The 23645-nt window shown below is 37.6% G+C and overlaps 1 protein-coding gene across 7 annotated transcripts in view; it reads right to left on the bottom strand.

The window, feature by feature from the left end:
- NAV3 (neuron navigator 3) overlaps positions 1-23645 on the bottom strand; it is a 258060-nt gene that overhangs the window by 144774 nt on the left and 89641 nt on the right. For 6 of the 7 annotated variants that reach the window (XR_008617544.1, XM_007115738.4, XM_007115742.4 and 3 more), the window contains exons 9-11: positions 14044-14152; positions 12897-13280; positions 2564-2683 (exon numbers count right to left, since the gene is read on the bottom strand). Coding sequence is in view for 6 of the 7 variants with exons in the window: in XM_007115738.4 (XP_007115800.1) it covers positions 2564-2683; positions 12897-13280; positions 14044-14152 (613 nt within the window). In the remaining variant the exon portion in view is untranslated. Of the gene's footprint in view, positions 1-2563; positions 2684-12896; positions 13281-14043; positions 14153-20314; positions 21656-23645 lie in introns of those variants that run through there. The other variant, XM_007115743.4, reaches the window with a different exon arrangement.

Here is a 23645-nt window from a genome sequence, read left to right as displayed (position 1 = left end):
GGCCTCCCTCTGTTGTGGCCTCTCCCGTTGCGGAGCACAGTCTCCGGACGCGCAGGCCCAGCGGCCATGGCTCACGGGCCCAGCCGCTCCGCGGCATGTGGGATCCTCCCAGACCGGGGCGCGAACCCGGTTCCCCTGCATCGGCAGGCGGACGCGCAACCACTGCGCCACCAGGGAAGCCCTTGAGTCACTTTCTGAATATACAATTTTAAAAGAGCTTGAGATTTAGCTATAATAAAAGAGAAAATCCTAAAACTCCTATAGTAGGATTTTCACTATAACCCTATTGCTGTTTAATATATAAAAGTGACCAAGGCGTTTTTGTATTCCTCAAATTACGTAATTCTTTCAAAAACCTTCTACATATTTCTCAAAATCTGAATCTGAGACAATTTATTTCAGGTGCAACACATCATTATTTGATCTAATTTAAAGATGAATGCCATTGTTATTTTGATAGTCTCTTTCACTTGACAAAGCACAGCTAATGAAGTAAAAATTTCCAAATGTTATTTTTTATGTTTACATGTCTATGTTAAATGTTTACGTTTTCATAGGCCTGGCATCTATTTGTTCATTTTAAGATAGTGTTTCATTAGTTTTGGTGTCTATATGAATCACCTGGTTAAAGCTCAGATTGCTGGACCCCAGGTTCAGCGAGTCTTAGATGGAGCTGATAATTTGCATTTCTAACAAGTTCCCAAGTGATACTGATGCTGTTGATCCAGGTACCACACTTTAAGAACTATGGCTTTTGCTGGTCCCAATTTATTTGTTGAATACCTGGGTTTTTCCATTGCTCTGAGGTTCCTCATCCGGGCTCCAATCTGGAGCTTGGAGAGCTGGTTATCCCAAATGCCTCCAAAATAAGTCACCTTTGTATTGATTCCTAGCTTCTGCTATCATAAATCTCATTTCCCAAAGACCAACAGATTTTTTCCTCTCCTCTAATGTTTTCCACTGTCAGCTAACAATGAGTTGGTTATTAGTTTCAAAATGTGGCCCACACTTTGGATTTCTTTCCCTCTAATCACTCCTTCCTATTTTCCCACATAACTCATTCCCTCTCTTACATAATATCCTTGCAGTATCTTGTCTCTCTTCCCAGTCTTATTTGTCTCTTTAGCCAACTGGACGCTACTGCTAGCCTATATGAATATATAGCCTATATTCATTCCTTTGTTCATTCACTCCACAAGCATTTGTTAAAAGCTCAATGTATCGTAAATATGATGAAAAGTTTGCATTCCTGAGCTTACACTGTAATGGGGGAGATACAAAATAAACATGTAAACAATAATTAGGAGTGATGTGTACATTGAAGAAAATAATATAAGATAATGGGAAAGAAAGTGACTGGAAATGAAATGTACCTTAGCTACTCTGGAAACACTTCGCTAAGAAGGTAACATTAAGCTGAAACAGAAATATGATGGAGGCAATAATGCAAGGAATGTGGAAAAGGGCATTCTAGGCAGAGGAAGCATCAATGTGAAAGCAGAAGTCCATCGTGTTTGAAGTTAGTGAGAGTCAGTGAGGGAAAACAGTTGAAGAATAGTTCAGGTGGGGGGTGGAGTGAGCAAAATTTTTCATACGCCTTTTGTAACCACCTGCTTCACACAGACACCTTGTGTACAGCCTAGGAGACTAGCATATATACAGGATGAGAGCTGGCCAACAGGAGTTAAAACATCAACAGCATTTGAGTAAGGAGGAATTGACGACGAATATCAGAATTCACTGTCTAGCCTTTGGAGTTGGCTATATTAAAATGCACCATGAATTGTACACGGTTCTTATTTCAGAATGTGGATACATTAGGTCTTACCCTTTCGTCCCTTTCATAAATGCTGAATTAAAGAACTACTCTAGGTATGGATATACAGTAGCTCTGGAAATAGGCAATCCCTTCCTGCTTAAGAAATTAAAAATTCTGAGTGAAGAGGGGGCAAAATCAGGTCAGAAATATGTCTTACAACATTATTACACAAAGACAATATTGTCAAACAGCAGTGATTCTGATAAAATTGGCAAAACAATTCCCAGCAAAATAATAACAAGTATATGAAACACACAAACCTGTAAGCAATTTGAAATATGAAAGATATGAGCTTAAAGCAAGAGTTGTATGCTTTGAAGAAACCCCTCAAGAAAAGCATCAAGCTTATTTTACCTGATAATTAGAATTATGTTTTAATCTTTATGTCATTAGCCAGGTAGATCTGAGAGCATCTGAGAGCATCTGAATTGAAAGGAATTTATCAGCCAGGGTTCTTTTCAAGTAAGGAACAGAAGTCTATGTTTATAATTTTGCTTTTGCAGATATTAAAATTTGCCACCATGTAACCTGAAATTTGTTAAGTGTTCTCAACAGCAATGCAATTTCTTTTAGTGTACAGAGCTAAAAGTCTTGTAAGCAAAAGCACCTTAGTTTTCAAATTTTCCAAAATAATTATTATATCAAAATAAAAAGTCCTTTGGTTTAATACTGTAAAACTCCTAGGATCTCATTTATAAAATTGCTTTATGCATTCCTCACCATCAAATATGCTGATGACATTACCTGTCTGCATCCACTGTCGCATCATGAACCCCTCTCTGGATGACATCCCTGGAAGTCGCTGTGTCTGGTATTCGGTTCAGACTCCTAGTATACAGGTTGAGCCCTCCATCTGTCATGTACCTGAAAATAAATGTCTATTAATCAACAGAAAATTAATTGACCTCAGCTGTATAATTTAACTTAATAAATGGTATGCAAAATTTTTAATAATTATGCAAATATGCTATATTATAGTTTTTTCTATATGAATATTCTACTCACCAGGAAGTATTAGAAAATCTTTTCAAGTTTATTAGGAAATTAATCTTCCTTACTGTAACAAGTAACTAGCCTATTATAACACCTTCCTTTTTCTCCCCTTTGTTATCAATATTTTGAACAGACTTAGAGATAATGTAACTCTTAGCAAAATAAGAGCATGATTATTTCATTTTCTAAACATTATCTTTGAAGCATTGAAGGTCACAGGAGTAATCTTAAAATTAGATTAATTTATTTGATAAATAAAATATATACAGCAATTGAACACTATCATAAAATAATTACTAAGATGTATTAAATGTTTAAGATGTTGTCAGGAACCGTTCTATATAGTTTACATGTAATAACATTATTATCCCCACATTAGTGATAAAGAAAATAAGTAAGCACGAAATGGTTAAGGACTTACACAAGGTCACTCAACCAGTCCCAGCAGAATTGAGAATAAATCTAGAAAGTCAGCTTCAGAAACCATGATCTTAACCACCATGCACTGCTGTCTGAACCGAAGGACCACACTGCCTGCCCGTTTCCTGTCTCTGAGAACTACTTCCTTGCTATCACAGGACCACCATCTTCACACAGGGCTGGTAAACTCCCATAGTCATGTTACTATTAGATAATCCTTCCTTGGCAATGGGGGATTAGAACAGGGGTTAAATCTCCTACCCCATGTGAGGCTAATCAAATGTTTCTTTCTTGAGAAATGGGATTAACAGATAGCTTATCAGTCTTTCTATGTGGAAAGAGTTTATGATAATGAAAACCCAGGAGCTTTGGGTATTTATCTTCACCAGATGCAAAGAGGCACAGAGAAAGCTGATCAGCAAGTAGAAAGAATGACACAGGTGCACAAAAAGCACACTTGGCCATGTGGTTTCAGCTTCACAACTTCTCCTGGGGTTCTGGGAGACATCCTTGCTTCCTTATAATAAGATCCCCAATTTGCTTAAACAAATTCGAGTTAATTTCACTATTTGGAATAAAAAATTTAATCATGACCATATTAAAGATCGACCAAATAGTTAAAACTACGATTATGAAGTTGGCTGATTGCTTACATGATTAGTAAATTCTGTCCTTATTAGTTGAAGGACCTTAAATTTCTTAAACTGTGCCTCAATTTCTGCCTCAAAATGGGAAGAATAAAATTTACTGAAGATAGATATTACGGTAATTAAAGGAGAAATACATAAAGCTCTTAATATGAGAACCCTATAAATAATAGCGACTTGTTATTCACAAAGTCTCTCCCAACATATGTTTAAAAGGAAATATATGAATTTTATACACAAAACAAAAAGTCATGCTGTATTATCCTCATAAGGTACTCTACATGGTTAATTTTCCTGATAACCAAAGAATTTAATCCCACCAAAATTAAAACAATAAAAAGAGTACTTTGGTTCCAAAATGTGCTGAAGACTGACATACTCTTTTAAACAGGGAATACTAGATATGACAACTTTTTTTGATAACTAATTCATGATTATGAGCATCAATTTCCTGTATCATATACAGTGATACTAAATGAGACAATTAAAGATTAAAGGATATTTGTCCTTCATACTTTTTAATTTGTCAGCTGCCATATTGATGCTGTCAGTGTTCTATTGTTTACTCTTACTTCCAATTTCTTATCTTATTGATATTTTCCACATAGTTCTCAACCAATTCTAAATATTTTTATTGCTTCGTTTCTTAAGGTGGTGTATATGAAATTCCTGGTAAAGTGTTTAGTGAAAAATATTTTTCTCATTCACTCTCCTATTGAAATTTTTTTCCTTTAATTTTTCTATTTTATTTATTTTATTTTTGGCTGTGTTGGGTCTTCGTTGCTGTGCACGGGCTTTCTCTAGTTGCTGCGAGAGGGAGCTGCTATTTGTTGCAGTGTGCAGGCTTCTCATTGCGGTGGCTTCTCTTGTTGCAGAGCATGGGCTCTAGGCGCGCGGGCGTCAGTAGCTGTGGCTCGTGGGCTCTAGAGCGCAGGCTCAGTAGTTGTGGCGCAGGGGCTTAGTTGCTCTGCAGCATGTGGGATCTTTCTGGACCAGGGCTCGAACCCGTGTCCCCTGCATTGGCAGGTGGATTCTTAACCACTGTGCCACTAGGGAAGCCCTGAAACTGTGTTTTAAAAGTTTGGGGATGATAGAAATTTTCTCTCCAGATAAGTGAGATACTCCTTTTTTAAAAAACTATCAACATGCTTGATCCCAAACTTAACCTCAGGAGGAAGTTAAAACAATGTATATATACATGTTAAGTTTTACATCTTATTGGTCTGTCTTATTCATTGGTGTATCTCTAAAAGTGTTTAGTAAAGTGTTTTGTATATAGTTTGGTATCCGCAAATATATTAAACATTTGTTCAGCTGAATTTAAAAGGCCTCCGTACTGCAGGAAGAAACCATGACATCAGATCTCAGCACTTTAGCCATGATGGCGATGCATGTAAACAAGAAACAAGATGGAAGATGACTTCTATTAGAAACATAACCTTTCAATTATTCAATGCTTACAGAAGAGTAAGTTCTATAGACAAAGGTTAAATGCTTTGAAAACTAATTTTCCAAAGAAAAAAAACTTTAAAATTTCAATGAATTAAGAAAAAAACCCAACTTTTTTAGGAAGCATTTCAAGATACTCATTTTCCTTTGACCCTGGGATTTTCCAGGTAATATCAAATCGGTTTACAACAGGTATTAATTGAACCAAAAATAGTCATCAGTGTCTATTTCCTCTGTTTACAGACACTGTCGCATTGGAATGTTGGTAGGGCATTTTCATAACAGAACCGTGAGTTTGTTATTTGAAAAATTATATATGGGCATCACACGAGTAAAGCAAATTTCTCATTTAAATTTTTTTCTTGAAAATTCTTCCTTCTTTTCAGTTTTTCTGAAGGATTTAAAAATCTAAAAGAACATGCGCTCCATAGTTCCTCTAGAAAAATTTGCTACAATCCAGGAAATATAAATGTTAGGAGATCATTTTTGAAAGAATCATGTAAAATTAAAAAAAAAGATTTCCGAATAATGTTATATCTAAACTTCTAAACCATAAGCTAAGATGAGTTTAAGAGGTAATAGTCACAGGATGATTGGTACAAACAAAAAGTTGCAGAGGAAATTTGTGAAGGTTACTGACAGAAAGTAAAATCTCTCAGACTATGAAAGTCTTAGGATAATTTTAGCCATGTTCAAGTTCTATAAGCTATAAGATGATTCACATAAAAAACGCAATAGTTTCCCAAAGCATTTCTAACTCTTCCTCCCTTCCGCTGCCATCTCTAGTCTTCCTTCTGTTGTAGAAAAACTTTGCATACTTTGGCACATTTTCTTTAGGTGTGTGTTTTCCATATTAATATTTCCAGGCCGTAGTGCTCCACCCTGCACTAGAATGAGATATTAAACTGCTTCCTGTGCACAGATACGTGGATTTCCCATAACCACCTCAAATATAGCATAAACAGACCATATACTGCCTTTACCACTAAAGCTCATGCTCCTTTTGTATATGCTAAGATACTTACAGGGAAATACACCATCCACCTAGTTAACAATCTAGATAAATGCCTTTCTTCTTGTCACTCACCACCCTCAACTACTATAGGATGGAGTCTGTTCAGACCTGTGAATCAACATCACTATGTTCTAATTATGTCTGGAATTCACTGAAATAAGAAGAAACTATAAACATCTTCTTTTTGTATGCTATTCAATCCCATTTTCTCAATCAACATAAATACATACAACTCTACCTCCACAGCAACTCCATCATTTTTTAAAAAAATCTTCACATTTAAATACATCATATTTTTGCAAGAGTATAAAATGTAACAGTACACATTCAATAATAAATAAAAAATAATATCAGTTTTCATGTACCCATAACCTGGCTTCAGAAAGAGAACATTTCCAGTTTCTTCAGTGACCATATAGGCTTTTTCCAGTCCTACATTGCTAAACCTCCCTTCTAGAGATATCTTGCCCTGGATTTTGTGTTAAGCATTCCTTTACTTTTCTTTATGGTTTAACCACATGGGCATATATTCCTAAAAATACACTGTTTAGCATCTCATGCATGTGAACTTCATATAAATTGAACCACATTGTATATATTCTTTGTGACTTATTTCCTTCATTCAAAGTTACATTTTTGCAAATCATCTATCTTGATGTGTATTATTGTATTTTTAATGTTAGTGTTATACAGCTTTGTTTTACAAGCATACTAGTTTATTTATCCGTTTGACTATTACAGACATTTGAGCTGTTTTTAGATTTTTTGCTGTTACAAACAACTCTGCCATGAACATCTGTATATGCACATTTCTTTATGCTCACAGGCAAGAGCTTGTCAAAGGTCTATAGCTAGGAAAGGAATCATTGGGTCAAAAGGGATACATACACATATTCAAACCCTATGAGTCAATGCCAAAGGGTTTTCAAAATATTTTCAGAAAAAACTTCTACTTGTCTATGAATAAGAATTCTCATGTTGGCTTTAATTTACAAGTTCCAGATTACCAAGCAGGTTGATCATATTTTTACTTTGTTATAGGCCATTTACGTTTTGTCTGTGAAATGTCTGTTTACGACTTTTGCTCCTTTTTCTATTGGATTCTATGTTTAGTTTTGTTTTTTTTTCTTTCCCCATTGATAGTAATCCTTTATTAGTTGTATGTCTTGTATATGTTTGTGGCTTATGTGGGGTTTTATCCTGACATTTTTCTCCTACTTATTTTTATGTGAAATTAATTCTTCAGGATAAAAAGAAACTTGATCTAGATACCTTTCTAACTTCACACAGTAAATGCTTCTGTTATTTTTGTGTAGTGTTTTAGAATGTGACAATTAGCTTTATTGAGATTTTTGGACTCTGTTCCCATCTCCCACTTTTATCTGGACCTTCTCTATTCTTCACTTTTATTGCTACATCCTGTTCAATTTGCTTCTACTCCTGGAAGTCTTCCATCAGTGTGGGGTCCTGTCCTGGAAGGGAGCTGTGGCTGGAGAGTTTAATGAATTCATGGGGACAAGATTGCTCCACTCCCTTCAGATATGACCTTCAGCCCTTACTGTCCCTGGCTGGTCAAGTGGTCAAAACCTTCCCAGCTTCAGGCCTACCTTCAGATAGGCCCTGTGTGTTTTCTAGTCAGTTTCTCTTGGCTATTTTGTGGTTCTTCTGTTCTCAGTGTTATCAGACGCCCCACTACTACCTTCTCTTTCTACCGTACATAGATGCTGATATCATTCTGCTCCTTTGGCTCTTGACTGTTTGTCCTTCATTGCTTATACTTGGGGTTTGAGGTGATACCTTGTCATCATCTTTTTTCAACAAGGATCATGGTTTTTTCCCATGGTTTTGCTATCTAGTTGCTTTGTCTATTTTTGTGGGTATTTGGGAAGATTCACCTATGCCCCTACCATATCTTCCTAGAATTCCGTTTTTACATTCAATATCTTATATCCGAAACTGTATATAACAATTAGCTATTTGTTATGACATGAAAACACAGGGCATCTAAAATGTGTGTGTGTTTTTTTAACCTCCAAGGAACTCTAGTTCAGCACCTGGAACACAGATCATGAACACAGATAATATTAAGGATTGTCCCTTTGATCAAAGGTGCTAGCTAAGAAAACTATACTAATAATGAATGATTGCTGTGAAGCTCTGTTATGTTTGTTTGTAAAAAATCAACTCCTAGGAGAGAAATGTGGACAAGTAGACATGTAGACAACTTTGCAGGGTCAGTATGTCAAGATGGTCAAGAGTGCAGACTGGAGCCAGACTGCTTTTAAGTTCAAGTCCAGCCCTGCATGCATCAAGGAAGTCTGAATTCTCAGAATGCCAATGAACTAACTTTCTGAGTTCTACCTAAAGTTACTTAACCTATCCTATCTATGCCTCAGTTGTTTCCTCTATAAAATGGAGATAGTAATGATATGCTTATCTCTTACAGTTATGGTGAGATATAAATGAGTTAGTATATGTAAAATGCATAGAGCATTACCTAGCACATAATAAGTGCTATATAAGTTTTGACTAATGTTACTGGCTATTTTTTCCATTAGAATTTCTACATTCACTAAAAATTGCTCTCATATCTTGAATATGAAATGAATAGAAGCATTGTGATTAGGAATATGTGGTTTCCCATGTACATCCTTTTAACCCAACTCAAGTAACCCTGCCCTTCCCAATGTCTTGCATGCTTCAGTCATCACAAAGTTTCCTAAAAGAGAATTGTGGGAGGATCAGGGGATTAAAGCAGCATTAAAGTTTCCACCTCCCTTTTAAAAAATGTCATTCTCCAGAATTAAATAACTTTGCGTTTGGGCCATTTAAAGCAGGATTTTAGGTTATATTCTTGGCCCAACTATTTATCACTGTGACACATGCAGATATCTTCAATTTCCACCCAAGTAAAATATGTAACTTTTCCCCCAGTTTTCCAGGGTGTTCCGTATTTTGCCTTACACATGGAGACTTTTTCAAAGAGATTCATTATAAGTAAGAGGCCTTCCTCTGACTATTTCGTAATTACTGGCAGATTCACATCCCCAAGTGTTTAAAGTAATTTTTAGAAGAGAAGAAAGAGATAAGCCTTTGCATGCTTCAAGAAATCTCGAATTCTCAGAATGCCGATTAACTAATTTTCTGAGTTCTACCTGAAGTACATGAAAAAAATGAAACTCCTTTCCCACTTACTTCATGACATTCCTTCTTACATGAGAAAAAAATCCAAGATTAAACATCTTCATTCATTGCTTTGTCTTTTGAGCCTTTTTTGTCCCTTTAATCACTAAAACATACTTTAAAAAATTGGGAACAGGCAGTTAACTGTGTGATTCAATTTTTTTCATGAATTGTAGCACAGACTTTTCTATGCCCTTTTTTCTTAGAGAAAACATCAAATTAAAATTCCCCTGGGATATCTTCCTATCTTTTAACTTTAGGCTGACAAATCGGGCTGCATCCTACTGATGTTGACAATGGTACACTACATACGCTGGTGAGCAATGAGGAAGTACAGCACATCCTGGGTGTCCTCCCCATTAACACCCCAGTCACCCTTGAGCTGAGACCAGTGACACTGCCTGCTGACCACGTCTAGTCACGCTCCATCCAGGGGAGAGGACTCTGAGTCATTCTTTAAATTTCAGTGTCCTGTACTCTACCATGGGAAAGAGAACATGGATAAGGCCAAGCAGGTAAACATCATCAGAGGAAGTTTTCAAATAGGATTTGTGTTATTTTTACTTAGTTTTTTTTTTCTTCTTCTTCTTCTACTTTAGACACTGAGTATGAATGACTCAACACAAAGCATGCAGACCACTAATGCGTTCTTACATGGACTCATTTGTGGGACTACTCAAGACCTCCTCTGAAAGGCCAACAGAGAACAAAACTGGAGAACAGATGTGAGAATCAGATTTCCAGTGAGGCAGGAAACAAGTAGGAAGTACAAAGAATATACCAGTATCTTAAAAATTTCTCATTAGCTCTGCAGAGACTAGCCAGCTCTCATCAAATCAATTTCCTCTTCCTCCTGGGCACAAAGATGAACATTGGTTCCTGGCCTTGCTGTCAGTGAGATGCGGATGCAGCAGTTCTGAGTAAGGAAATGTGGGTAGAAGTCATAACCCCCACTTCCTGACCTGGTACATATGAACTATTCTTACACCATGGTTCTTCCTCTCTTTTGTCATCTGTCTGTTGAAATCAACACCCAGGGTGACGTCGGCAGTCTGGTTGGATAATAGCAGAGTTACCTACCATCCATCTTAGTCCCCAGCTGATGATCAGAAACACCAGGAGGGGTTTTATGTGAAGGAGGAAGTAACTTCTTTGTGTTAAGTTACTGAGATTTTGAGATTTCTGTTACAGAAGTTAGTTGCCTAATACCGCTAGAGTCCTGGAAAATACAAAATGCTCCCGACTATAGGTATGCTGGTAAAATATACCACGATAAGCAGAACTCAGTTTTTTTAAAAAATGACTTTCAAAAACCCCTTATCTAAGAATGTATATACATACACATGTACATACATAAGTACACATATTACTATCCATTTATTCAATAAATGAGCAACTATAAAAATATAAAAACACTAACATGGGAGTATACGTGGGCCAGTACTATGCCTATATTGTTCACCACTGAACACACAGTGCCTAGAATGTTGCTTGGCACATAGGAAGAATGCAACAAATATTTTTGAACACATACATACACACATACATAATTCAGCTCATGATCTCTCTTCTCTATTCTTTTCCCAGGATTCTTCACACCTCTCACAATTTCTACTATCTCTTATATAAGATCATATCCTATGATTGTTAGGTTAATGATTATCACTGATAAAAAATGTAGTTGTGATGATGATAACAATTTACTGAACACATTGTGACAGGCTTTGTGCTAAGTACAATTTTGTGGGTTATTTTCTTCATTCCTAACAATTTCATGAAGATTTTGCAATTTTGTCCTTATTACGGAAAGGAATTTGGATACATTAAGCTCTCAAGGAGTTGGCAGATAGCAAGTGGTAGAAAGAGACTTAATTTAGACACTCCAACTCCAGCGGCAACTCAACTGCTTCCTACCCTAATTAACAATAACCTGTCTCCCTAATTCTAGACCTTTAGAAACTCAGAGAAGGTGGCCACCAGCAATGAACTGGTGGATATCAGGATATCAAAGCAGAGCTGTTAAGTCTGATCAAAAGCTCTTTTGTACTTTTTAAGGTCTTGTTCCCATTCAAACAAGCTTTTTATGACTGAAGTCAGGAAAGGTTACTTGTACAGAAGAATGATTTCTGAGACCAGTCCTCTCAGATGCATAAGGACAAAGAAGAGGTAAAAACCTGGACTCACATGAAAAATATAGATAAAGTTAGTTGGGAAGCTTTTCCTTTTATTATAGAGGCTAGGTTTTGAAGTCAGATGTATCTGAGTCCTAATGCAAGTCTAGTCTTTGCTTAGCTTTAATACAGTTGGGGCCAAGTGGGATCAGTTTCCTTATCTGTAAAACAGGTATAAAAATACCTCATAAGGATTGGTGGATGGGGAAGGGGTTAAAATGAATTAATGTCCTTAAAGCACTTACAAAGAGTGAAGTAGGTAATAAATTTTCAACGTGTCAACAACTACAGTTATTAATAGAAGTAGTTTTGGTTTTTTTTGTTTGTTTTTTTGCGGTACGCGGGCCTCTCACCGTTGTGGCCTCTCCCGTTGCGGAGCACAGGCTCCGGATGCACAGGCCCAGCGGCCATGGCCCACGGGCCCAGCCGCTCCGCGGCATGTGGGATCCTCCTGGACCGGGGCACGAACCTGCGTCCCCTGCATCGGCAGGCGGACTCTCAACCACTGCGCCATCAGGGAAGCCCTAGAAGTAGTTTTAATAGAATATCCTGTTTCCTCCACTGGGGCTCATCCTCAGATTGAACTAAATATTCCAAATTGCCAAAATGCTTTTGAGAGTTTTATAATCACAACTCTTTTTTGGAATGTAATAGAAAACAGAAGGAAAACAGGGGTTAACATAAAAAAATCTGATGCCATCAAAAGAGAATAAATAGATTGAAATTTTCAGATCTAAAATGATTTTCTCTCAAGTTAGATCGGAGGTGTATAATTGAAGAATGCTACAAAATCTGTGTTCCTCAAAGCAGTTACAGGCAGCTTTGACAAGCCAAAAAAAAAATCAAGCAGCTCAGCAAAACTCCTCCTGTCTCCTTCCCACGTCCTTCACTACAAAATCTGTTATTTAAGAAGCATGTGAAAATCACTCTGAAAAACACAGGGCACATGTATTTCTCTGAACTAACAATAGAAAAAGTTAATGGATTATAATGAAAAGACTTTACAGAAATTTTGGACATGTTACTGTTCATGAACGATTAGAAGAGAAGGCTGAAATACCCCCACATAACCTTAGATTTCTCACATTTTCTAATGACTTTATTAACTAACCTATACCCCCCTCCTACAGCTACTGCATTGTAGTAGACCACCTCTCTTTACACAATTCTGTTAGAGATCGGGGCCCAGGGCCACTTACCCACTGTTGATGTCATCAGCCCTGAGACTTTTCCCAAGGATATCACCATCACTCATATATCCACCAACATCGACTTCAGAAGACATGTCCAGGTCACTGCTTGCTTTCTCACTCATGTCAATCTGTGACATGTTTCCCAGCCGAGAGACAGCAGCTCGACGGAGAGGCGTAGTGTACATGAACCTTGAGGGGTCTGTGTGGATGAAACGACTGGTACTGCTGCGAGGGTAGCCAGCACCCAGGGAGGGCGCATCTCCAGCCTGAAGTCTAGGACATGCCTGGCCCAACCTCCAGGTCATGGGAGTGGGTCGACCTGTCAAGTTGGGTATGGTCCTGCCATTCACTTCCGTCGTCACAGTGCTGTCAAATGTTGTCTCCAGGGTGCTGTCAAATAAAATAGAGAAATCACTATATTCTGGTTCACCTGGGGCCATGGACCCAGAACGCATGAAGACAGGAACGCCTACAGTTGAGAGTCATTTCTTAGAAGTATGTTCATTTTCATGAAAGTCAAATTATACATTCATTTTGAGATTCTAAACAACTCTGCAGGTATCAAACTGTAGGAAGGGGCATTCATCACAGATTTTTTGCTTTCAAAAGAAACGCCATCATTACATTTTAGATAAAACAAAATACTGTTTCACATTCTCAACCAACCCTTAATTTAACCCATTGTAGCCTTCCCAGAACTTTTCTGGAAGTTAACTACAATTATGTTTGAAAGACTCTCTACCACCTCTCCTCAGATGCATTTTAATTACAACTTCCACCGTTGTTATTTGAGGCAGGCGTGAAAATCCATTTAGCAGTGATGGTGGTAGTTACAGTAGCTAATTCAGTTTAGATGCATTTTAATTACAACTTCCACCGTTGTTATTTGAGGCAGGTGTGAAAATCCATTTAGCAGTGATGGTGGTAGTTACAGTAGCTAATTCAGTTTAAATGGGGAATTATATTGAAGAAGAGATGGATAGGAGAAAAAAATCACTGGGTAGGGCTGAGAAGTCACCAGTTGACTGTCATATAAAATTTAAGTGAGAAAATAGTAAAGGAAAACTAAAATTCCTTCTTTATCATTACAAGAACTTAAATGCTTAATTGTAATTTTTTCTTTATTGGCCCCAAAATAGGCAGAATTGAAGACCTGTGACTTATCTGGGTCCCACGAAGACTGGACATAGTCTCTTCTAAATTCTGCCTCAAATCTGCTATGTTTTTAACTGTTCTCATTCTTCTTGTTTCAGGGTCTTCACCTAGAAAAGTAACATAATAATAAATTTGTTATTCATGCCATTTACTGTCCTATGAATAATTTGAATAATTATATATATATTGAGAGAGATATAGGTATGAGTTCCTTTTCGCAAAAGTAAAATAATAGGTAGAAAATTCCAAATGACTATTATCTGAAATTATAATTTTTTTCTACAAATAAAATGTGAATAGAAACAAATGTAATGTTACAAGTAATAATTTGAAGTGGCGATAATACGATAGTATTTCGTGGGTCTATGACCTTAATCATTGCAAAATGAGAGAGTCATTTGGAAATATACTGTACAGTGCTCCATGTTTCTGAGCTTAATTTAAATATCTGAAACTATTTGGATCCTAATTACTTTCATAATCACCTATTTCAAAGTGTGCTCAGAATAGCTGAGATAAACTTGACTTATGTAGCAAGTATACATTTATACTCTGGGGAATCAGACAGAGGCCTTTTCTCATAGAAGCAATATCTTTTAAAGTCTTTTATTTCATTAGACTCATGAACCAAGATCCAAGAATTGGATAGCTTTATTTTTAATTATTTCTCCACTTTCTACAGGGAAGCAAAATATCCACATGTGACACCAGAGTGCCAGTAAAGTCTTAGGCATCTAATCCAGTAATAAGTCTACACATAAAATAAACAGCTCTGCTAGGGTGACAACTGTTGGCCTTGTTCAAACTCTATCTGTCATTTGGGGGCAGAGGTGCCATTAAACCATTTTGTTTATGGCCATGCAATAATTCCCAGGCCAGTGGCCATTGAAATTGGTGAATCTGGATAATAAGAACAACATGGAAAGGAAGGAGAGGAAACATAGTCTTAATTCTGTTCAAGTTGGACTCAGGAGGATGTCCAGTGATGAGGAATTTTAAATAAAAAGAAAGAAGGAGTCAAAAAAGGGAAGGAAGGAAGGGGAATGAATGGATTAAGGGGCGAGAAGGTATAGGAGAGAAAGAAAGGAAGAGGATGGCAAAGGAGGGGATGGTAGGGAAGGGAAAGGAATGCAGAAGGGATGGAAGGAAAAGAAAAAAAGAAGGAAAAGTGAAGGTAGAAAATGGCATGTATTAAATTCCAGTATGAAAACTGTCACATAGACAAGTCAAGATGCATATCTACCATCAGTTTTAAGAATACAGGTAGATATTCAACCTGTTCATTTTTCTTCCACAATATTCATGCCAGGTTAAAAAAAACACACACACAACAAATGCGCACATTTAACATCTGTAATAGAATCTTAGAGTTGGTGGGGACTTCAGAGATTGTCTTGCCTCACCTCTCAGCCAATGAGGGAAAACTCTTTGTGTCACTAGCGAGGTGGCCATGGGTCTCTGCCTAAAACCTCCAAGGTCGGAAAGGCTTCCTCCTCTCCAGTAAGAGGTGACTCTTTCCAATATTAGGCCAATTAGGTCTCATTATAAAAACAATTCTGAGGACGAGTAATGATTTGCCCCCATTTAACTTCCACCCAGGGGTCGCAATGGCTCTGAAACCAAATGAATAATTTTATATCACTTTACCATGGCAGCCACTCAGAAAGACAAATGCTAATTTCTTCTTCAGCCAAACACTACTACACTGTTCATTATCCTTCATCCTGAATGGTTGCCAAAACAACCACCACTCTGCTGCCAGTCTGCAAATCTCTTCCTTTTAATTTACCAATTATTTGAATGATTGAAATATGCTTAATAACTGTATTATTATTTCAGATTTAGAAAGTACTGAAAAACTTCCCTAACTTCCCTGTGTGTGTGTACGTACACACGCACACACACACACACACACACACACACACACACACACAAATAGAATATTACTCAGCCATAAAAAAGAATGAAATAATGCCATCTGTAGCAACATGGATGGACCTAGAGATTATCACACTAATTGAAGTAGGTCAGACAGAGAAAGACAAATATCATATGATATCATTTATAGGTGGAATCTAAAAAAATGATACAAATGAACTTATTTACATAACAGAAACAGACTCACAGACAGAGAAAACAAACTTATGGTCACCAAAGGGGAAAGGTGGCAGAGGAGGGAGTAATATATACACATTACTATATATAAAATAGATAAACAACAAGGGCTTACTGTATAGCACACGGAACTATACTCAATATTTAGTAATAACCTATATGGGAAAATGATCTGAAAAGAATATGTGTGTGTGTGGGTGTGTGTGTGTATAACTGAATCACTTTGCTGTACACCTGAAATCAACACAACATTGTAAATCAACTATACTTCAATTAAAAAAATAAATTAAAAAAAAGAAATAAGAATATGTTGTACATGGCACAACTTTTCTAACCCTAATTCAAGTCATACAATTTCTAACCTCATAGATTAACATTATTTTAAAATTCGGAACTGTTAATAACCCTTAAGACTCTAATTATATTTTCTCTGGAAATTCTTCCCATCCTTCTCCTCATAAATATAACATAGCATATTTGAGAAGTGGCTAGAAAGAAGTCTACCTCTTATTTCCAAACAATCTGGCAGTATGCTGAAAGAAAAAGAAGGCTTTGTAAGGAAAATCTTAAGGGCAGAAAAAAGTATCATTACAGTCAAAGGAAAGGCAGAGGTGAAGAAGAGATTTTACTTAAAATGGCAAAAGTAACAGTGAAGGATGAGACCAAACTAGAGACACATTAAAGCTAATATTCAGTAGTTTATCTAAGATTTCACACAGTAGAGAAGCCTAAGATTCTAAGTGATGGTAAGAGAAAAGTCTTAAAGGAGAAAGTGCTGAGATGACCTTTATTGGAGGGAGTAAGGAAGGCAAGTCACTGCCCTTACACAAGTTCCAAAAATACACCGTTACAAGTTCCCTATCTCCTATCTCCTAGCCCCTTCCCTTGGGGAGAACTTTGACTTTGTAATCAAGCTGCATCTCAACTACTTGCCAATTGCATAATATTAGTAACACTGATATTTGAATTACTTACAATATCTTTTTTACATAAACTTTAAGAACAGCGTATTTTCAGACATTCCTTTTCACTCAGTGTTTTTTAACACCTTCTTTATCTCCTTTTAAATTTCCTTCTTCCAATCCAACAGGCATCTTAGATCCTTGGATTCTTCCAATTGAATCCATTGTTTGTTTATACAGCTTCCCTCATGTTTCAGAACCATCACTCTCTCTCTCTCCATTGCTTTTTCTCCTCATGACATCTACTCATGACACTGCACCACTCATGACGATCAAACAAATGGACCTTTTCCTCCCAACACTTACTGAGCAAAACATAACTGCTGCCTCATTCATGTCAGGAAAGATAATAACCAAATCAAAATTTCCTGCAGCACATGTTCTCAATGACCCACGAAAGGCAAGATAAAGTTAAATGCACTTACAACCCCCCTAAGGATTGCACAAGCCTGAAATATCCTGTAAATTTGTATCCAAATCCCATAAATAAATAGAGAAATGGGGGCAGGGAGGGAATCACAACCGTGAAAAGGCCAAATGTAAAAGCGCAAATACCATTAAATATTTAGTTACAAATAAAAGTTAGCAGAAAAATGCACATGAGAAATTTAGCCACAAAAATGTATCCCCTTTCACTTTTATAATCTCAAAGCCAGCTATTATTCCTGAAAGAAGCCTCCTGTCAGACAAAATAGTAAGGGCTTACACACATTTTCCAGAATGGCATACTCTGCAATTTGCTTTGAGTTTTTAACATTAGTGCAAACTACTTTCTCTTTGCTTGTAACATCTCTTCTATTAGGACAGAGTAACAGGCTCAGTTCGGTGCTTTTGCGTTTTTACTTAATGGCAGACGGACCATTAATCTGTGCGGTCCTGCCCTTAACTTATCAAGCTTTAATTACACACGTTGTAATGAACACTGCCAGACTTTGTCATCTTTTAGGAGGAAATCAAATTACGTATGAATGAACCTGATTCACAGAGAATTATGTCCTCTACACCAGCTATATTACAAATGTTATTTTTTAGAGTACAGCTGCCTGATTTATTTGGAGAAATCACCCTAGTTTTGTGGATGACCCCAAAGGTGAGTTGGATAGAAAATTTTTCAACTCATCAGGTTAAACCAGACACTTTGGGGGAAAAATAGCAAAATATGGCTAACAGCTTTACCACTACCTTTTAAATATTCTCCTATATAGTTATAGCACAGACCCTAGTCTGTCTGATTTATTAGGATATCCAAGAATAAAGAGTTGAACTCAGGGAACTCTGCCTAAAAACTAACTTGGAAGAAGCCATTTTGAGTCAGAAGCAGAACCTAGTCAAGCACGTAGCAGAAATCCTGCAATTCTTGTGTGCTGTGGGCTTGGATATATTTACCAACTTAACATACATCATTATTTAGGGAATTGCATTGCAGTGCTTCATTATCTTGATATGATTATTCATATCAGAACTATTTGAATAAACTCTTCCTCTTACTTTCTCATTTGCATCTTTGAATACTGGCATATGCTGGGGGAGAAAAAAGCCTAAAGGAGAATAATCCCATAAATAAATTAGCAGATGCTCAGTTTAAAAACCATGGAATACACAGACACCTACTGAGAGATGACCCTCTGACAGTAATGCTCCAAGTTATTTATGTACAAAAAGGCATATGTCATATACACACCCAGCCACAGCATGCTATAATTTAACAGAACAACCAACACATGCTTTCAGGGGACCTTAATCTGGTCATATCTTTGAAAATACTTACATAAGAGGTACTTAGAACAAGATAAATGCTACCATTTTCAAGGCAAAAGACAAATATTATTTGATTCTACCGTTTCAGAGGATCAAGAAACGAAAAAAGATTCTTAAGGATTAAGACTCCCCCTCTTGCCTTTGTACTGCATGCAGGGCTATTTTTTTTTTTTTTTTTTTTTTTTTTTTGTATGAGAAGCAGTTCATCACGGAAATCACACAATGGTGAAGAAGTAAATCTTCAGTGTCTGAGCACCTGGTGTATTCAGATTCAGAAATCACTATTCCCGCAACTGTGGAAACATTACTCTTTTAAAGCTAAACTAACAAGAAAAATTCACCTCTGCTGTCTCTCTAAGCTTTTTTCTTCTAAAGCTGGTTCACTAAGATTCCAGAAAGTCTCATAAAACCTCTTGTAACAAGAGGGACTACATAGAGAATAAAAACAAACCTATATTTGGCTTCAGTTGTATGAATCAGAAACAAAGGGATCACTGGTCTGGTTTAATTCTTTCGAATTTAAAGAGTCCTATATGAAGTCCTTTGTGGAAATACACACTGACATAAAAGAGGATGTGGTCAATGGTTTAATGCTTATGACTTTTTGAAGAAGGCACCATATGATATAAATATGCTACAGTAGAGCGCTGAACTTAGATATAACAATTAAAACGTATACAGTTTAGCTATTCGGGCAGGTGGCAAAACTGAAGAATTACTTCAGACATTGTCATTTCTAATTAATTAAAGATTATTATCAGAAGTTACTCCTAAGAATCATGTCATCAAACAGGTCTACTTTGTAAAGTATCAGAACAGTTCACACGCATCTACATAGTAATTTAAATAGTTATAATGTACACACTCAGAAGTATTTTTTGCCAAACACTTCAACAAAAAAGTAAGTGAGTAAAGCTGTCAGAAGAGGCCTCTGCATTTCCAGGATAACTAGAATGTATGGTACTTGTCACCGAGGTACAAACAAGGCCATCTATTCAGACACCACTGAGGCAGCAGAAGAAACCTGACTATAAAAAAATTTACCCACGAGGTCCTTCATTCTTCATTCCAAATCTGTGGTGAGGTCACCTTGAGGGAAGTTGAATAAATAGGCACCGTTAATGACTAAGTAAAAAACAAATTTGGAGTTTTGAAACGTTAACACTTATTTATGGATGTCTAGAGTGTACTCGACTCCAGGCCAGTAATGCCCAGGGCAGGTGGTTGCAATTTACTTTCTCCATATACACTTTACAACTAGTTCTCACAGTTCAGTTTTCTGAAGACAATCATTTCAAGAAACAAGGAATTTAAAATTGTTTTGAGTAACTACGGTTTCGAAAACATAGGTCAGAAGAACAGAAGCTATTTGGCTTATGCAAAGAGGCAGCTTCTGAAAATTCCATCCTCCTTTTAGGAGCGGACCCGACTTACCTAACAAGTCAGTGTAAAGGGCCTGTTCCAGGTCGCCCAGCATTGTCAGGATCACATCCTCGTCCAGATGAGCTGTGCCTTCCCGCAGGCAGCTTTCTCCCTCCTCTTCGGCCCAGCTCCTGCCCATGCTGCCAGGCCTGGAGGACACATTTTCGTCTTCGGACCGGCTGTCTTCATCACTGTCACCTTCCAAGGCTCTTCTGGACGACCACTCTTCTAAGCTCTCACTGCCTGCATGGCTGGCGGGCAGCAGGTTCCAGGCCCCCGGGCCACTGGTGTGGTACAGGGACTGCACGGACCTTGACAAGCATCTGGAGAGCGAGCGCCTCTCTGCATAGCTGGATTCTCTCTGGCTGGCCTTGGCGGCATTTCCAAACCAGTTGGAAATGCGCACAGTGGGTCGCCTCTCCCCCTCACTGGTGAGGGACAGATTGGTCAGAGACTTTTGCTTCTGAAGGCAAGCTCCCTTTGGCCTTACTTTGCTCTGAAACACAGAGAGTTCAGCTGGCCGCTGCATGGCTCTCCTTACCGGCTTCTTCTTTTTCAATTGGACTTCATATTGTCTTTCTGCACTGAGATGCCACCTGGCCCTTTTGGTTTTAATCAACACTCGCACTTCAATAAAAGCTCAGGCAAGGCTCAAACATTCACGTTAGATTCTAGAGCTATAGTACAATCAATGAGTTGCCCACAATTCAGCTTGCCATGTCATGCCCCTCATCAGCAGTACTTACAAACATTTTGCTTGTATATATCGGAAGCAGAAAAGAGTTCATCAAAGACACTGCTCCAGCTGAAAAGTAGCACAGGAAGCCAACTACGTTTTCCAGTCTTCATCCAATCACATGTCTCAGCAGGGCGATGAGTCCACATTTCCCTCTATCGCTTCTGTATTCCCAAACGCGAGGTAGTGAAGCACCAGCGATGTCTCTGGCTTTGCTTTTTTTTCCCTGCCTCTCACCAGCCCTTCACTGATCTATCTGGGTCTGCAGCCCTTTACTCTAGAGGAACTGACAAGGTGCAGCGTGTAGAGCCTCCACATCAGAGCCCCGTAAGAGCAGATTAAGCACTGAAGCCAGCCCTGCACGCGCCTCTCATGTTTTAGTATTCCACCTGCATTCTCAGATCTATGGCTCTTCCTTGCTGCAGTGGATGCTGCTGGCTGCCATGGCAGCAAACATCCTGCTAAATTAAAACAGAGGCACAGAAGCGGCTGTCCAGCCTAGCATGCCACAGGTTTCAAAGCCAAGCCTGAATGAGATGCTACACGATTAACCCTATGCATGTTTAAATCACCCTCGGCTACCCCGCCTCAGATACGGAGAGACACACACACACACTACATACAGACTCACTCACATACATAACAGACACTCCACGACACTGAGAATGACAGAGTAATTCTCTATAGCTGCAGGCAGCTGAAGCAGGCAGATCTGTCTTCTGAATGTTGGGATTTGTGCTGTAAAAGCACAAATCAAATTCAAGAGTGTAAAGGACCTAAAAAACGGAGGATGACACTCTCCACCGGCAGACAGATAATGCTTTAAAGGGAAAGACTTCACCTCTTCTTTTAAAGAACAAATCCAAGGGCTTTTTATTCTGAAGATATTTAGTACAATCCTAATCTGACAATAAAAATCAAGATTTATTCCTATACAAAAATAGCTCAAAAAAAAAACCTCAAAAGGTTTTTTTTCTTTTTTTCTTTGTGAGAAAGAATATTTTCACTCAAAGCGTATAATGAAAGTTGATGGCCAAGTGTGTTGAAGATAATGATGTGACAAAAACCATAAAATGTATATTATGTTTTTTGACATAGAGCATTTTTCTTAGTCTATTCCATAAACCTATTACTGTATAATCAGCTCTTTAATATTTTGATAAAAAGCAGAAAACCTAAATGGTAAATTTCTTATATTTATCTTGTACTGGTTATAATTACCATCCTGAAATTCTGATTTTAGGAAAACTTTTAAAACACTTATCAGGTATAGTAGAGACCATGTACCACTGAGAGCTAATGAGAAGAGCATCAAGGAAAAGCTTTTCAGATTTTTCTGCCCATAAACATTCCTCACTAAAAGGGGGCAGCATGGAGAAACAGATTAAAATATTTGTGTCATTCAAATTGATATAATTCCGTAGCATTATCTGAGCTAATATCATCAAATTAATTCTGATTTTTCACCTCATGTTGCTAACTTCAGCTAGGGAGAATGCTTCTTAACTATGTAAATTAGCATTATAATGTACACTGCCTATACCTTTACATATGATAACAACTTACTTTGCAAAGTTAATTATTCCTTATGCTCATACTCAGGGGTGTATGTAAAAGGGAATTAGATGGAAAGAAGGGCAATCATTTGTGATAAAAATTTTTGCGATTAAACAAACCTGTGAATTATGAATACTGATTCTCAATTCTTTATTCTTCAAAAATAATTTGTTTATATAAAATGTGCTTAAATAAAATGAGGGTACAAAGGCTGAATCATAGAAACTGACAATTATCCTTCTAAAAACATCATTTTATAAAGTGTTTTTCAAAAGATCAAAATGCTACCCCACTTTGGATTTTTTCTTCACGTGGAGTTATTGTGATCCAGTAAATCAGCAGATTATAAGACTAGAGTAAATTTGTTAAGGTTATGACACTTTAATGTGTTTGATATGTATTACACTAAAGGACACATGTAGTATCCTCTAAAGTCTTACAGATTCACAAAAAATGGAATTCTTATGCTTTAGGCAACAAAAGTGAGCATTATAAGTGAAAGCAATAATGATGCCCTCTCCTTATACAAGGATACTTGTGTACCAGTCAGCTTAGACCAGTGGTTCTCAAACTTGAATGTTCAGAACCTCTCCGAGGGTTTAATACAATGGAGCCTGCTGGGCCCCAGCCCCATCTCTACTCATTCAGTCGGTCTGAAAGGGGCTTGAGACTCTGCATCTCTAACACATTCCCAGGTGATATAGATACTGCTAGCTCTCGAACCCCACTTTGAGGACTTCTAGAGTGAGACTAGAGACTAGTGGTTTTCAACTGGGTCCTCCCGAGGGGACATTCAGCAGTATCAGGAGATAGTTTTGGTTGTCACAAAGGGGGGTGTGGTGCTTCTGACATGTGAGAGGTAGAAGCCAATGATACTGCTATACACCCTATAATGACAGGAACGCCACTCCCCGAACAAAGAATTATGCAGACTACATGTTGATAGTTCCAAGGTTGAGAAATTCTGGCTTGGACTACATTATATTGTATTTACAAATGATTTAGAAATTTCAGCGGCTTACAGAATCTAAGATGCACTTTACTCACATT

The sequence above is a fragment of the Physeter macrocephalus genome, chromosome 6 (assembly GCF_002837175.3).
Source record: "Physeter macrocephalus isolate SW-GA chromosome 6, ASM283717v5, whole genome shotgun sequence".
NCBI lineage: Eukaryota > Metazoa > Chordata > Mammalia > Artiodactyla > Physeteridae > Physeter > Physeter macrocephalus.
This window is presented reverse-complemented; position numbering and strand designations above follow the sequence as displayed.